Source organism: Topomyia yanbarensis, chromosome 1 (assembly GCF_030247195.1).
Source record: "Topomyia yanbarensis strain Yona2022 chromosome 1, ASM3024719v1, whole genome shotgun sequence".
In the NCBI taxonomy this organism is placed as follows: Eukaryota; Metazoa; Arthropoda; class Insecta; order Diptera; family Culicidae; genus Topomyia; species Topomyia yanbarensis.
In genome coordinates this window covers 120,791,942-120,806,518 of record NC_080670.1, presented here as the reverse complement: position 1 = coordinate 120,806,518, position 14,577 = coordinate 120,791,942, and the positions used below count along the sequence as shown (strand labels likewise).

Sequence of the window (14,577 nt, the reverse complement as noted above, 5' to 3'; positions counted from 1 at the left end):
GATTCGGTTTATTTAGATTGAAATACATTCTTTTGGCAAAAAACCTCATTAAAATTGGACATCTTTCACTTTCTAAACTAGATAATTATCAAGAGAAAGAAGAGACTACAGGAACGATTTTCTCATTGTTTCCTCCGGAGTACTTCAAGTTTCTCTTGGCATTGGAACAAACCTAACACTTTCTACTTAATATTACTCACCGGACAAAAAGGCGTGAAACGAGAAATTTCCACAATACATCGTGCAGCACCTCCAGCGAGGGTTGCTGATGTACGAAGCACCGCGGTGGAACAGTCCACCCTCCGGGTACTAGATCACCAATCCTCAAGGTGAATATTTGAGAGCAAAGCAAATGACAAACGAATGCAATAATCAGTGGATACAATTTAGTTTGCAACACTCCGTGAACTAGCAAGTGGTTACCGACTGCTTTTTTCCAACACGCAATCCACAATGAAATTTCTTTGCCGAATCAACATCTGAATAATCTTGGCTCTACTGGCTAATTTACTATCAATATAATACTTCGCTCACCTTTGGAAGAAACAAGTATTTTCATGCAGAAGAATTTGACAACGACATCAACATCTATGATCGAATATCACTATTTTGCACAACAGAAACTTTTCTTATTGAAAACACTTTTGATTGCGGAGATTCGGCTCGATCCGTAAATCACTTGCACTAGCAGTATAATCCGCTCCCCCGAGAACGGGAGGAAACACCACCGAAATTCACTGCTGTACATCTCCAGTAAAATACCGTAAAGTCCCATAACAAAAAAAACGAAAAGAAACTATGTCCCGAAAAAACACAAGTCCCGAAAAAATCGCGAAAACGGCTAAGTGTCAGCCGTCGATGAAAAAAATACAAGTCCCAAAAGCGGGCTGCGCTATTACGATGTTCGCCCGCCGTTTACTAGCCATGGCGGACGAAATCAAAATTTCATTAGCCATCATGCCTCAGTAGAAAGTGGGCAGATTCTGGACAGAGTTGCCAGTCTTCTTGATATGCAGTCTTCGCTATTATTATATGGACTGCTTGTGTGATAGGCACCGATTGATTTTTAGGTAGAATTGACTGTTTCACTTGCGCGGGACGATTTTTGCTTCTGCTCAGGGCGAGATGTGAAGACAAACTGAAAATCGCCTTTAAATCGCATTCGCGAATTGTATTTGTTCCTAGGGGCAATAGACCTTTCTCGTCAAAAAATTTTATATGCAGAACAGCTTCCGTTTTCATCGCTGGATCAATTCTGAATACTGTCACGTTAATTTGGTGTCTCTAACTATTGAAAAAATCAAAAATTCTTCGAGCTGCCCATTTTACTCTGTATTCCCCTGTCCTATTTTACCTCGATTCTCCATACTTTTTCACCATTTGGATGAATTTCGAGTGGGGAATATGAAATAAAGTTACGGCGGGTAGCCTATAACATAGTTCCAGTAGCCTGCCGCTAGCCGGCAGCTGTTTTAATCTGGCTATTCGCCGTTTCGTTTACTGGGTATGAACTCCAAGAGTTCATTCCAATTTGTCAAAAACATTGTTTTGACGTAGATGAACCCCAAAACAGTGTTGCAGAATATACCGATTTATCGATATTTAAACCGATTTTTAATTTCAATTCCAATAAAGTTACTAAAAATACCGACTTCTTTTTTCTTACCAAAAAATCACGATTTTCATATTATAAGATCAACTAATATTACGTATGGGCCTTTTTAGAAAATGTCTTCACCTTTCCACATCAAATCATCCGGAAATTGATTCAGAAATCTGCCAGGTTACTATCAAAATTTCAAATGAAGCTCAACAACCGATTCTGAAATTGATTGAGCTCGGTAGGTTTGATTACATAACATTTGAATGATCTATAATCTAAACCAAAAAAATTGCAGGTAACTTTTGGTTAGCATACATCTTCACACCGATAAATACCTATTTTTTATTTAGAACTATACCGATATTAGATTTGTTCCAGTACCAGTAGAAAGTGGAAGTACTCCGGAGCAAACAGAGAGAAAATCGTTCCTATGTTCTCTTCTCTTTTTTCTGCTTCCGTTAGCAAACCGGAGTAAAAAGGAAGTATTTTTTGCTTCTGTTTGCTCCGGAGCATCTTCTGTGTACTAGAGCAAACCTATTATACAAACCATCTGACAACGCTGCTCTAAACTGAAAAGTGCTCTTAAAACATCGATGACATCTTTTTTGTTTTTTCTGTTTTCTCTACCTATCTGATGTGTTTCATCCTGTCAAGGAATCCAAAAACATCAGCTGTCTCCCGTTTCCAGAGAGTTCGCCGACCAGTTTTGCTTTCAAACTGAAGAGAAAACTACAGTTTAACTTCACCAGGCACAATCATCAGAATGAGATGCAGGAAAATATTAACCCAGAATGGTTTCATTTTACCGTCCAGTTGGAGATTCATTTCACAAATGATAATCGTGTATGTCGAAAAGGTTTTGTGCAGATCTGCGAATTCGGTTTTTGTGGAATAATTCGACCAAGGGCTATGATGTAGCAGCGGTCAGAGTAGGTCCAATCATACGGCTTCATCCCACCCCGAAAGCAGATGAGCGCTGGGGAATGTTTTCAGCCACCTGGAGGAGGAAGTTCAGCGCGGAAGAAATGTTACCAGACTTCACCGATCTGGTATCTGGACTTTTTTGATGATCTCATAGAGATTGTGTGTGCAGATGGGCGGTTAAAGTTCTGGGAGGGAAAGATTTGTAACTTTAAGGTAAATTGTTTGGAGTCATTTGTTTTTTATTACAACTATTGACGGACGTTTCATTACAGGATATATATGAAGCCGAAAACACCCACAACAATGGGGTAACTAACATAAACCTCGCCGGTGACGGAGTTGAGTGAACGAATCGGTTTTCTGAGATTGGAAACGTACACGTATGGTTGTCAGATCTATTGGGGATTTACGTCTGTATATGGGCGAAGTAAGTTCTATGTTTCAAGCAATTTTTTAAGCTCACCTAGGGCGCAGACAGATTTTACTTGTTCTTTTAAAATACTGTATATTCTAAGTCATTTAATTTTCAGTCTGTAATGAGTATGTCATCAAGTGCCTTAATTCTTATTCTTTTTAGCTCACGTACGCAGCGGTTCGGCAGGAAGCATTTCAGCAATCCGCCGGATCAAATCCGTCCACAGCTTTCCCAGCTCAACATCACGCATCCGAGGAGGAGCTTCGATGTATCCTAGAGTTTCACCAGCAGGGTTACCGGTGACATGTTTGGAAGTGGCGGGCGGTACAGTCATGACTGGCAGCCAGGGCCACACTGTTAACGTGTTCCGGCTCGATAGCCACCTATTGCAGTTCACCCTAAACGGCCATTGCGGTCCTATTACATGTATTTTCATAGACCAGTGGCAGGCTGAGATGGGCGCATCTGGTTGCCAGGATGGTGTGCTATATGTGAGGGACTTGATACGGGGTATGTCAGCCAAATTTACGGTATGGCCTAAATCTACATAATTAAATTGATTGGTTATTTATAGGTGCCTGTATGTACAAAATTGAAGCCCATGACGACTCAATCGTCGCACTTGCCTGTTCCCCGAGTTACGCAATATCGCTCGGACTGAACGAATGAATACGGTTCTGTGACTACGGAAATCAAATGAGAATCGTTCGTTTCCCTCTTGTTGCGTCGGAAAAGTGGTTCGGTCGGGGGAATCGTAATCGACCAGCTAACAAAAACAAATGTACAGCAGCTTCTGAACGAAGCCATTGCTAGCACGAGTTTTTGATTTGGAAGGATAGTTGCTGAGGACCATTCTTACAATAGTATAAAAGTTCTAACCTCAAAAACACAACAATAAAATGTATTTCTTTCAGAGTTTATCATATCCATTACATGATCAAATGCGCTGATGGGTAAGGCTTTGGATTCGGTTATATTCCATCATCATTGAAGCTAGATCATAGAATCATGTTAATTTGACAGGCTGCAAGTGTTATTAGTAGCACAAACAGCTAGCAGCCCAGCTAGTATTGTTCTTTCTGCTTGCAACCAACCTGGTTATATTGATGTCAATGCTATATTCGCTGTTGCAGCTGTATGGTCGCTATACTGTCCCATGTGTTATTAACATGGGACAATTATGCTTAGAGCACCAGATTCTAAAAGCGACCAATTTTGGCCAATCACGCGTAACAATTAATAATAAATTAAATTGTTGCTCGTTACCTATGCTGCCGTGATCCGCATAGCAGTCCCATTTGGGTTTCCTATGCAGATGGGACAGTTATGCGTATCACGGCAGTATGGCTAAATAACCATTAGAAAGGTTATGAGCTTATGTTGTCGCATTTTATAATCATTTATACTACGCAACAATTAATAATAAGTTACATTATTGCTGAGTATTTTTTGTTGTACATGAATAAAACATGCCGATTTCCTCGTTACCTATGGCTAAATAACCATTAAAAAGGTTATGAGTGTATTGTTGTCGTATTTATAATCATTGATACTACTTTCAAGTGATCGATTTTAAAGATACGTTTGCAAAAAAACACCGAAGCACAGTGAGTTGGTGTTAATGCTCTATCTTTGATCCTAGTGCTGCAGGATTTGGTCAACATTTATACTATTTTTATTCAATCAACTTCAAGGAAAATGTATCACGTGAACGCTATATATATGGACTTCTAGATTTGGTAATTGTTCCGAATCACACTCGACCTGGCCTTGGGTACAAGATATTTGCTTGATCTCCCACGAGCATGGTCCTGCCGGAGTGTTTGCCTCGCCCGATACCGGGGCAGCCTGTCCTAGCGAGGCTGCCTCTTGTGAATGGGAACCGCTAAACATTCCGATGAGGGCATGTCCAACGGTGTTACCGACGGAGCCGATCGCTACACTACCAGCAGTAGCTGCGATTTGAGTAATTAATCCAAAGGCCTGGTTGGGAGCTACCATTGGTGCAGCGACAGCCGAGTGTGACGCAGGCTGTACCATCGGCTAACTCGATTCCGGCGAGGTGGAGCAGCTGCAACTGGTGCGGACCTATGTTGCGATGTATATAATTTCAAGGATTACCAGAGATTACCAATTACCAGAGATCATCAAAATGTTTTGTGGCTAACGTTGTAATTCAGCAAAAAAATCAAAACAAGTTAAATTGATCGCAACAAATAAAATCGCTTTCTTCAACGAAACGTGGACAAGAAAAAAACAAATGCCAAATTTAACGGAACATTGCCCAATGACGTCAAATAAAAATGAAAGCCTAGCGAGCTTGTTAATACAAGATATTCGCATTTAAAAGTAAACCAAATCAAGTTTCTCATACTGTGGTCGAATAAAAAAATCCAAGTCTATGTAAACAAGCTCTGCGAAATGTCAAAAAAATGAGGTTAAACATTTTCATCCAATGCATCCAATGTTCTACAGCGAGAGGTTCATTTTAGTTTGTTTACATTGCTAATGAATTTTGTACTGCGATTCACCACTTCATTTACCGCGTTGCCAAGAACATAAGTGAAAATATTCAAAGCAGTGCTGCCCAAACGCACATTTTAAGTCCCACCATTCTTGCTGAGGTGAAAAAAATATTCAACATTCTTGCATATTTCAAATTTTAAAAAATCCTTAAAAAATCATGATAGCTCCTAAAAATCTCATTTTTACGGAAATGTTCTTATCAATGTGTAATCTTTCGATTAAAAATAAGAAAAACAGGTGTTAGGTCGGACGAGAAAGGTCTATTAGCGCAGGCGAGTTGAGTTAAACGTCAAACTGTTTAAATCGCATGACCATGTTCGTCCGCATTTTTTTTGACAGGGATATTTTGGTTGGTAAGTTCACAGAAGTTTAAATATAGACACAGGGTGGCCAGATAGAATTCCTTAATATCGGTAGGGTCATTAAAAGTTTATCGGTATACCGATTACTATAGTTATCGGTAGGCCGGGTTGTGATCCCAAAAACGTAGTGTTGACATAGAATAGACCTTTCTCGTCAGACCTAACACCTGTTTTTCTTATTTTTAATCGAAAGATTACACAATTATAAGAACATTTCCGTAAAAATGAGATTTTTAGGAGCTATCATGATTTTTTAATGATTTTTTAAAATTTGAAATATGTAAGAATGTTGAATATTTTTTTCACCTCAGCAAGAATGGTGGGACTTAAAATGTGCGTTTGGGCAGCACTGTTTTGAATATTTTCACTTAAGTTCTTGGCAACGCGGTAAATGAAGTGGTGAATCGCAGTACAAAATTCATTAGCAATGTAAACAAACTAAAATGAACCTCTCGCTGTAGAACATTGGATGCATTGGATGAAAATGTTTAACCTCACTTTTGTGACATTTCGCAGAGCTTGTTTACATAGGCTGAGAATTTTTTTTTATTCGACCACAGTATGAGAAACTTTATTTGGTTTACTTTTAAATGCGAATATCTTGTATTAACAAGCTCGCTAGGCTTTCATTTTTATTTGACGCCATTAGGCAATGTTCCATTAAATTTGGCATTTAGATTTTTCTTGTCCACGATTCGTTGAAGAAAGCGATTTTATTTGTTGCGATCAATTTAACTTGTTTTGTTTTTTTTGCTGAATTACAACATTAGCCACAAAACATTTTGATGATCTCTGGTAATTGGTAATCTCTAGTAATCCTTGAAATTATATACATCGCAATATAGGTCCGCACCAGTTGCAGCCGCTCCACCTCGCCGGAATCGAGTTAGCCGATGGTCCAGTCTGCGGCACACTCGGCTGTCGCTGCACCAATGGTAGCTCCCAACCAGGCCTTTGGATTAATTGCTCAAATCGCAGCTACTGCTGGTAGTGTAGCGATCGGCTTCGTCGGTAACACCGTTGGACATGCCCTCATCGGAATGTTCAGCGGTTCCGATTCACAAGAGGCAGCCTCGCTAGGACAGGCTGCCCCGGTATCGGGCGAGGCAAACACTCCGGCAGGACCATGCTCGTGGGAGATCAAGCAAATATCTTGTACCCAAGGCCAGGTCGAGTGTGATTCGGAACAATTACCAAGTATAGAAGTCCATATATATAGCGTTCACGTGATACATTTTCCTTAAAGTTGATTAAATAAAAATAGTATAAATGTTGGCCAAATCCTGCAGCACTATAGGATCACAGATAGAGCATTAACACCAACTCACTGTGCTTCGGTGTTTTTTTGCAAACGAACTATCAGGTCTATGTTTTTATTTAGTAAATATTTTAATAAATATTAGTTCATTAGGAGTATGACTTATTTTGATGGCGCAGTGAAGGGGTGCTTAAAGTGCGAGTCGTATCTTTAAAATCGATCACTTGAAAGTAGTATAAATAATTATAAATGCGACAACAATAAACTCATAACCTTTTTAATGGTTATTTAGCCATAGGTAACGAGGAAATCGGTATGTTTTATTCATGTACAACAAAAAATACTCAGCAATAATGTAACTTATTATTAGTTGTTACGTAGTATAAATGATTATAAAATGCGATAACATAAGCTCATAACCTTTCTAGTGGTTAATTATCCATACTGCCGTGATATGCATAACTGTCCCATCTGCATAGGAAACCCAAATGGGACTGTTATGCGGATCACGGCAGCATAGGTAACGAGGCAATCGGTATGTTTTATTCATGTACAACAAAAATTACTCAGCAACAATTTAATTTATTATTAATTGTTACGCGTGATTTTGTCTCCAGTGATTGGCCAAAATTAGTCGCTTTTAGAATCTGGTGCTCTAAGCATAACTGTCCCATGTTAATAGCGAATCCCATAACACATGGAACAGTATAGCGACCATACAGCTGCAACAGCGAATTTAGCATTGACATCAATATAACCAGGTTGGTTGCAAGCAGAAAGAACAATACTAGCTGGGCTGCTAGCTGTTTGTGCTACTAATAACACTTGCAGTCTGTCAAATTAACATGATTCTATGATCTAGCTTCAATGACGATGGAATATAGCCGAATCCAAAGCCTAACCCATCAGCGCATTTGATCATGTAATGGATATTATAAACTCTGAAAGAAATACATTTTATTGTTGTCTGTTTTTGAGGTTAGAACTTTTATACTATTGTGAGAATGGTCCTCAGCAACTATCCTTCCAAATCAAAAACTCGTGCTAGCAATGGCTTCGTTCAGAAGCGTCAGCATCACAAGCGATGAATATGCATGACTGACGGTCATGGTGTTGAGCGGCTGACCCTGAAATCTATCCCAAAACCGTATTCGTTCGTTCAGTCCGAGCGATATTGCGTAACTCGGGGAACAGGCAAGTGCGACGTCATGTCGTCATGGGCTTCAATTTTGTACATACAGGCACCTATAAATAACCAATCAATTTAATTATGTAGATTTAGGCCATACCGTAAATTTGGCTGACATACCCCGTATCAAGTCCCACACACATAGCACACCATCCTGGCAACCAGATGCGCCCATCTCGGCCTGCCACTGGTCTATGAAAATACATGTGATAGGACCGCAATGGCCGTTTAGGGTGAACTGCAATAGGTGGCTATCAAGCCGGAACACGTTAACAGTGTGGCCCTGGCTGCCAGTAATGACTGTACCGCCCGCCACTTCCAAACATGTCACCGGTGACCCTGCTGGTGAAACTCCAGGATACATCGAAGCTCCTCCTCGGATGCGTGATGTTGAGCTGGCAACGCTGTGGACGGATTTGAGCCGGCGGGTTGCTGAAATAAACTAATGCTTCTTGCCGAACCGCTGCGTACGTGGGCTAAAAAGAAAAAGAATTAAGGCACTTGATGACATACTCATTACAGACTGAAAATTAAATGACTTAGAATATACAGTATTTTAAAAGAACAAGTAAAATCTGTCTGCGTCCTAGGTGAGCTTAAAAAATTGCTTGAAACATAGAACTTACTTCGCCCATATGCAGACGTAAATCCCCAATCGATCTGAAAACTTTACGTGTACGTTTCCAGTCTCAGAAAATCGATTCGTTCACTTAACCGTGCGACTATCACTTTGTCACCGGCGAGGTTTATGTTAGTTACCCCATTGTTGTGGTTGTTTTCAGCTTCATATATATCCTGCAATGAAACGTCCGTCAATAGTTGTAATAAAAAACAAATGACTCCAAACAATTTACCTAAAAGTTACCAGTCGTTCCCTCCCAGAATTTTAAACGCCCATCTGCACACCCAATCTCTATGAGATCATCAAAAAAGTCCAGATACCAGATCGGCGAAGTCTGGTAACATTTCTTCCGCGCTGAACTTCCTCCTCCAGGTGGCTGAAAACATTCCCCAGCGCTCATCTGCTCTCGAGGTGGGCAGTTCCGGCATCAGGTGCAAAGCGTCGATAGTTTTTACCGAGTATAGCGTCGAAAAAGGATCGTTTCGCAGCACCTCCAGTTTTAATTCTACTAGATCTTTGCGAATAATTTCAATTAGCAAACTTGCATCCGCCGCGCTAAAAGATTAATCGGGTAATTTTAAAGCTGACACTAAATATTTCGACTTACTTGCATGCCTCTGCATTTTCCGTGGAGGAAGCTGTTTCTCCATATTCGCTTCAGCTCGTTTTTCTTCAGGAGCTATGGACTAGAAGGTTTTTCCGCATTCTCTTTCTCTGGACTGTCAGTCGCCGGTCCTGATTCCTTTTCCTTGGTCATACTCAGATCGCTATTTTTTATTGAAAAGGAAAATTTAAATCCCATGGAACAATGATGGCTCCAAAAATAGTTTAGGTGGTTATGACAAAAAGAACACTTACGAGTGCAGAAATTCCCAGAACCTCCGCCTTTTTGACCCAGTTATCTGCATCGCTTGCCATCGCTTCGACCGGGTACAATGTATGGGAAAACGTCCTGAATCCGAACGGATACTGTCTCATCGGTGGTTTATGCCTGGCAAATCGCTGAATTTTGCTCAGAACGATCATGCGGAAAAAAAACAATGCCTTTTTTGTCTGCTCACTTCGCTGCCATGAAGCCGACGATGAGTCCTTTTTCCAAATGAGTCACACGGTTGGCCCGAGTGAATATGTGCGTGTAGAATACGCTTCCATTATGTTTGTTCTGTAAATCAACAAGGACATCTAGACATGAAAAAGAATGTTGCAGGGGGAAGCTTATGGTAAAAACTCACCGAACGAGAAAGTCCTTTCCAAGTATCTTGCTGTTGTGTTTAATGTTGACGGTAACGAAGTCGGAAGCGACTCTGACCTATGAGATTTTTCTGTCCCCGAGCGCTATCAGCGGACACACTACGAATTTAACCGTCAAGTGGCTTTCACTTTTGCTGAGCTGGAAGCGGCCGCTCTGAATCTGTACAGCGACATCCTTTTGAACCACTTCGGATTCATGAACTATACACTATAATTATATTATACAATGGATTTTTTCATAACGTTTACTATTCCCTAAAATCACGAACCGATCCAATGGCTAATGATTATGTAGAACTAGGGGAAAGTAATAAAAACATGAACGACAGCGAGCAGGATAAATTCGAGGATTTGAACAATCAGTTAAGTCAGCTGTTGCGGGGTAACACATAACGGGCGCGTTCATCCGAGGTGAGATATAATTTCAAACTGTAACTGTAACTGGTGCCCGACGTCGACAAAAATCAGTCGTTAGTTTTCTGAGATTTTTTCTGCAGAAAACTAAAATATTTAGAAGTGTCAAACAATCAAAAACAAATCTATCAGTGCAGCCAGTTTTAGCACAATTTCATCAAAGTATGCTGTCACTCTGACAGTGTACCTTTATGGGTGTACCTGGGTCATAAAATGTGTCCTCAAAAAATCGTCAGAACATTCCGTATTAACATATTTGTATTTGGTAACCTGGCAGATTGCTGAATCAATTTCCGGATGATTTGATGTGGAAAGGTGAAGACATTTTCTAAAAAGGCCCATACGTAATAATATTGATCTTATTAAATCTTATTATATGAAAAACGTGATTTTTTGGTAAGAAAAAAGAAATCGGTATTTTTAGTAACATTATTGGTATTGAAATTAAAAATCGGTTTAAATATCGATAAATCGGTATATTCTGCAACACTGTTTTGGGGTTCATCTACGTCAAAACAATGTTTTTGACAAATTGGAATGAACTCTTGGAGTTCATACCCAGTAAACGAAACGACGAATAGCCAGATTAAAACAGATGCCGGCTAGCGGTAGGCTACTGGAACTATGTTATAGGCTACCCGCCGTAACTTTATTTCATATTCCCCACTCGAAGTTCATCCAAATGGTGAAAAAGTATGGAGAATCGAGGTAAAATAGGACAGGGGAATACAGAGTAAAATGGGCAGCTCGAAGAATTTTTGATTTTTTCAATAGTTAGAGACACCAAATTAACGTGACAGTATTCAGAATTGATCCAGCGATGAAAACGGAAGCTGTTCTGCATATAAAATTTTTTGACGAGAAAGGTCTATTGTAAAATACTGAAAACATAGATCTCAGACCAAATCCAACCCAAAAAATGAATGTTAAGTAGGATGTGTCCAAAATCAATAAAAATCGGTAGTTTTCGGTAGGGACAACAAAATATCGGTAGTTTTGCCTTCCCTAATAAAAAAATATTATACACGAACTTTAACTCATACAGTCCAACGATTCCACATATTGTTTGGATGATACCCTGAACAGGTCGTTAGGCTCTTGAATGATAAGATGTTTAGTAGGGTTGGTTGTCTGTGAATCGGTAGGGAAGACCAAAATCGGTAGGACTACCGATAAATCGGTAGTTCTGGCCACCCTGGACATAAACACCATCCAATGCATATATTTTTTTTTTCATTTTGGGTGTTGTCTTGATAGGTCAAATTAAAGACGCTGAATCCCTCTGGATAAAGACTCGCCAACTCTATCTTATTCTTATTATTTCGACACAGATCTTTCAATAGGGCCAAAGTCGCAATATACTCAAATGGAGAAAAATCTGTTTCAATATACGGCGATGCTTTTCTAAATGTAGTTTTTATTGTAGGTATAAATTACTTTGTGACCATGTTTTTCCGGAAGCATCTTTGGTTAAACCTTATGACAATATAACAAAGAATTTAATTCCTATGTGCTTTTAGTGGGTAGAAACTAAAAAAATGCTTACGCCCAATTTGCATCCCAGTCGTGATTTCGCCCTTCAGCAACCACCATTTGCGGAAGGGCTAAACGGTGTACATAATTTTCAGAAGGGCGCGGTAAAAGGGCTAAACTGACTCTGTCTTGCTGGGTAGGGCTGGGTAAATGGGCGAGCTTGACAGTATACTTTTTAATAGGGCTCAGCAAATGGGCGCATAGAAACCCAATGTAAATGATAGGGCGCGTGCATCTTTTCTTCGAATTTCATGAAAATATCGAAATATTCGAATGTTTATGTGCAACAACTATCGAGTAGACATGATCCTAGTAGATATTGCTTATCATTTATATAATAGAACCGCCGTTTAAAGAATAATTTTGTGAATAATAACCGTACGCCTGGTTCTGTCAAAAAATGTATGTTTAGCCTTTATATTCCATATGAGAAGAAGGGCCTAAGTCGAAATCTCGAAGAAAATGCATGTTTCGCCGTTTTGTTTTCTTTAATTATAAATCGAACTAAAAACCATTTTAACTAATTTTCACCTCAATCTTGTAGTATTTTTGTCGCATAATGTCATAATAGCGAAAACGCAGTTTGTTTACATTTGCGATTTAAGCCCTAATGAAAGATCTATGTCGATTTATCAGTAAGTGTCATTCCAATCGAGCACGAGACCTGTCAAAAGCCCTCAATCCGAAGAAAATCCCCAGTGCCCCAAAAATCGTGCGAATCGGGCTCCAATATGGCGCTTGTATTTGACGTTCCCATCGTGAGCCATTAGAGCGAAAGAGAGAGTGATTCGATTTTGCGTTTGTGCTATTCGAATATCATTTTTCTCGCTCTTATGGTTTGCGAGTTTTCTGTTGATTTTGTTCTCGGAAACTGCGCAGCGTGTGCATCGCGAGGTAAGATTGATTCTTTCTTGAATATTAATATTGATATTAATATTATTAATAATATTAATATCAACATTCCAGTCAAACAATCAACGGCATTCACAATGGCTAATGTTATTTATCAGCCAATTAACTACATTTATTCGCTTTGTCGTTTCAGTTCTAATTCTTTGCCCTTGGAAAATTTTAATTTCTCCGCTTCCGCTACCTCACTTGCTGGTGATCGACGTGACCAGGAGAAAGTCAACAATGGCATCATGGGAAAACCGGTCGTATTGTTGGGTAAGAAATCAACATTTATTTCGTGATATTTAATTTCATTGGTCCTTAAACTGCTTTTTTAGCGAAAACTTCCCTGGCGGAACCAGGCAACCCGTGGAAGACATGTCCCTAAATCAATATCAAGGTTAACTACACTTGAAGCGCAGAATCATACGGTGAAATTACGCTTCAATAGGCAGGATCCACCAAGAAGTTTGTTTCTTCTTTTTTTGGTGGTAGAAAATGATTTGCTTACAGGTAACATCCCAGCTGCTCAAATTGTTGCCACTAATCTGATGGACAAGCTAGAAAATATGTTTATTTTCTTGGTAGAATAGGACATATTGCCGTACGTAGAAGTGCTTGGGCCTGCTAGGCGAACCATTCGTACTGATGTGACTCCAGCACCCGAATTGTGCAAAATAAATGTAGTGGTCACATGGAAGTAAATCCGTTCTTGCGAAAACCGTATTTGGCGGAGAAGGTAGTCTTGACGAAAATTAAACCGGGGAGCGCTAGAAAAACCTTAAGTTTCGCATCAATGCAAATCAAGACGGAGCGGTTAATTTGAAAATTATTGTGTAAATCATGTTCCAAACTGTGTACAGTTGGAGGAACTGAAGGGATTCAATGGAATAGATTCCCAGGTAGTGACCACATCACTTTCAGGATACTGTTTCATGTACAGTTGTGGGGTTACCGCGATTATATTAATTTGGTTTTGGTTTGTTGTTGCGACGTCCGTGGGAATACACTTGATCCACGTTACTGCCAACGATCAGCTTATCAATGGTTCGCCATTCTCTTGTAACGTGTTTGACGTTTCGCGTGTGTCGGTTGGTTCATCACAGCACTTCACTGGGAGTTCCGTTAACCTTTAGTATAGATGCTGCTGGCGCTGGTGCGCTTGAATTGGTTGTGTCTACAGATATCATCACCGTTAAAGCTGAAGTCATAGTTTGTGTCAGAACACTGCACGACGCAACATTCGATCCCCAAATTTGTGAGCCACATTTTGACAACATCAGCTTCAATGGTCTTCCGGACGATGGAAATCCTTTCTGATGTAAGGTTATTCAGCATGTTCAGGTTAGAAAAAGCACCTTCAGAGAGTTGGTCAGTGAGTATCAAAGTTTTGAGATTTACTATCAAGATAATAATTATCGTTCACGCCGTTGCGTAAGTCTGCCAAGTTTAAGGCTAAGGTGTGTAATACTTATTGGCATAAACCAGCTTCGCTGGCAGTTTCGAATCTGGGGGTCGGGGAACTTAGAAGATTGAGTTCAATCACACTCGAGTAGCTTCCCATAAAATAACGATGCTGTACAATCCGC

At 39.8% G+C, this 14,577-nt stretch overlaps 3 protein-coding genes and 2 long non-coding RNA genes across 5 annotated transcripts; 3 read left to right on the top strand and 2 right to left on the bottom strand.

The window, feature by feature from the left end:
* Positions 1–2,932: 2,932 nt before the first annotated feature.
* On the top strand, positions 2,933–3,786 carry LOC131676357 (sterol regulatory element-binding protein cleavage-activating protein-like). The gene is made up of 3 exons (XM_058955439.1): positions 2,933–2,954; positions 3,105–3,452; positions 3,517–3,786. Exons 2-3 carry the CDS (start codon positions 3,209–3,211, stop codon positions 3,609–3,611), a joined length of 339 nt encoding a protein of 112 aa, XP_058811422.1. The 5' UTR covers positions 2,933–2,954; positions 3,105–3,208; the 3' UTR covers positions 3,612–3,786.
* An 845-nt stretch (positions 3,787–4,631) lies between these two features.
* Positions 4,632–4,982, bottom strand: LOC131675869 (hemiasterlin resistant protein 1-like). Its single transcript, XM_058955003.1, has one exon. The coding sequence runs from the start codon at positions 4,980–4,982 to the stop codon at positions 4,632–4,634; it is 351 nt and encodes a 116-aa protein (XP_058810986.1).
* Positions 4,983–6,723: 1,741 nt separating this feature from the next.
* Positions 6,724–7,074, top strand: LOC131675868 (hemiasterlin resistant protein 1-like). The gene has a single exon (XM_058955002.1). The coding sequence runs from the start codon at positions 6,724–6,726 to the stop codon at positions 7,072–7,074; it is 351 nt and encodes a 116-aa protein (XP_058810985.1).
* Positions 7,075–7,581: 507 nt separating this feature from the next.
* Positions 7,582–8,836, bottom strand: LOC131676356 (uncharacterized). Its single transcript, XR_009303153.1, has 3 exons — positions 8,398–8,836; positions 8,083–8,333; positions 7,582–8,029 (listed from the first exon to the last, which is right to left on the bottom strand). It is a non-coding gene; the product is annotated as an uncharacterized LOC131676356 (long non-coding RNA).
* A 4,031-nt stretch (positions 8,837–12,867) lies between these two features.
* On the top strand, positions 12,868–13,681 carry LOC131682854 (uncharacterized). The gene is made up of 3 exons (XR_009304219.1): positions 12,868–12,991; positions 13,143–13,264; positions 13,327–13,681. It is a non-coding gene; the product is annotated as an uncharacterized LOC131682854 (long non-coding RNA).
* The last annotated feature ends 896 nt before the right edge of the window (positions 13,682–14,577 follow it).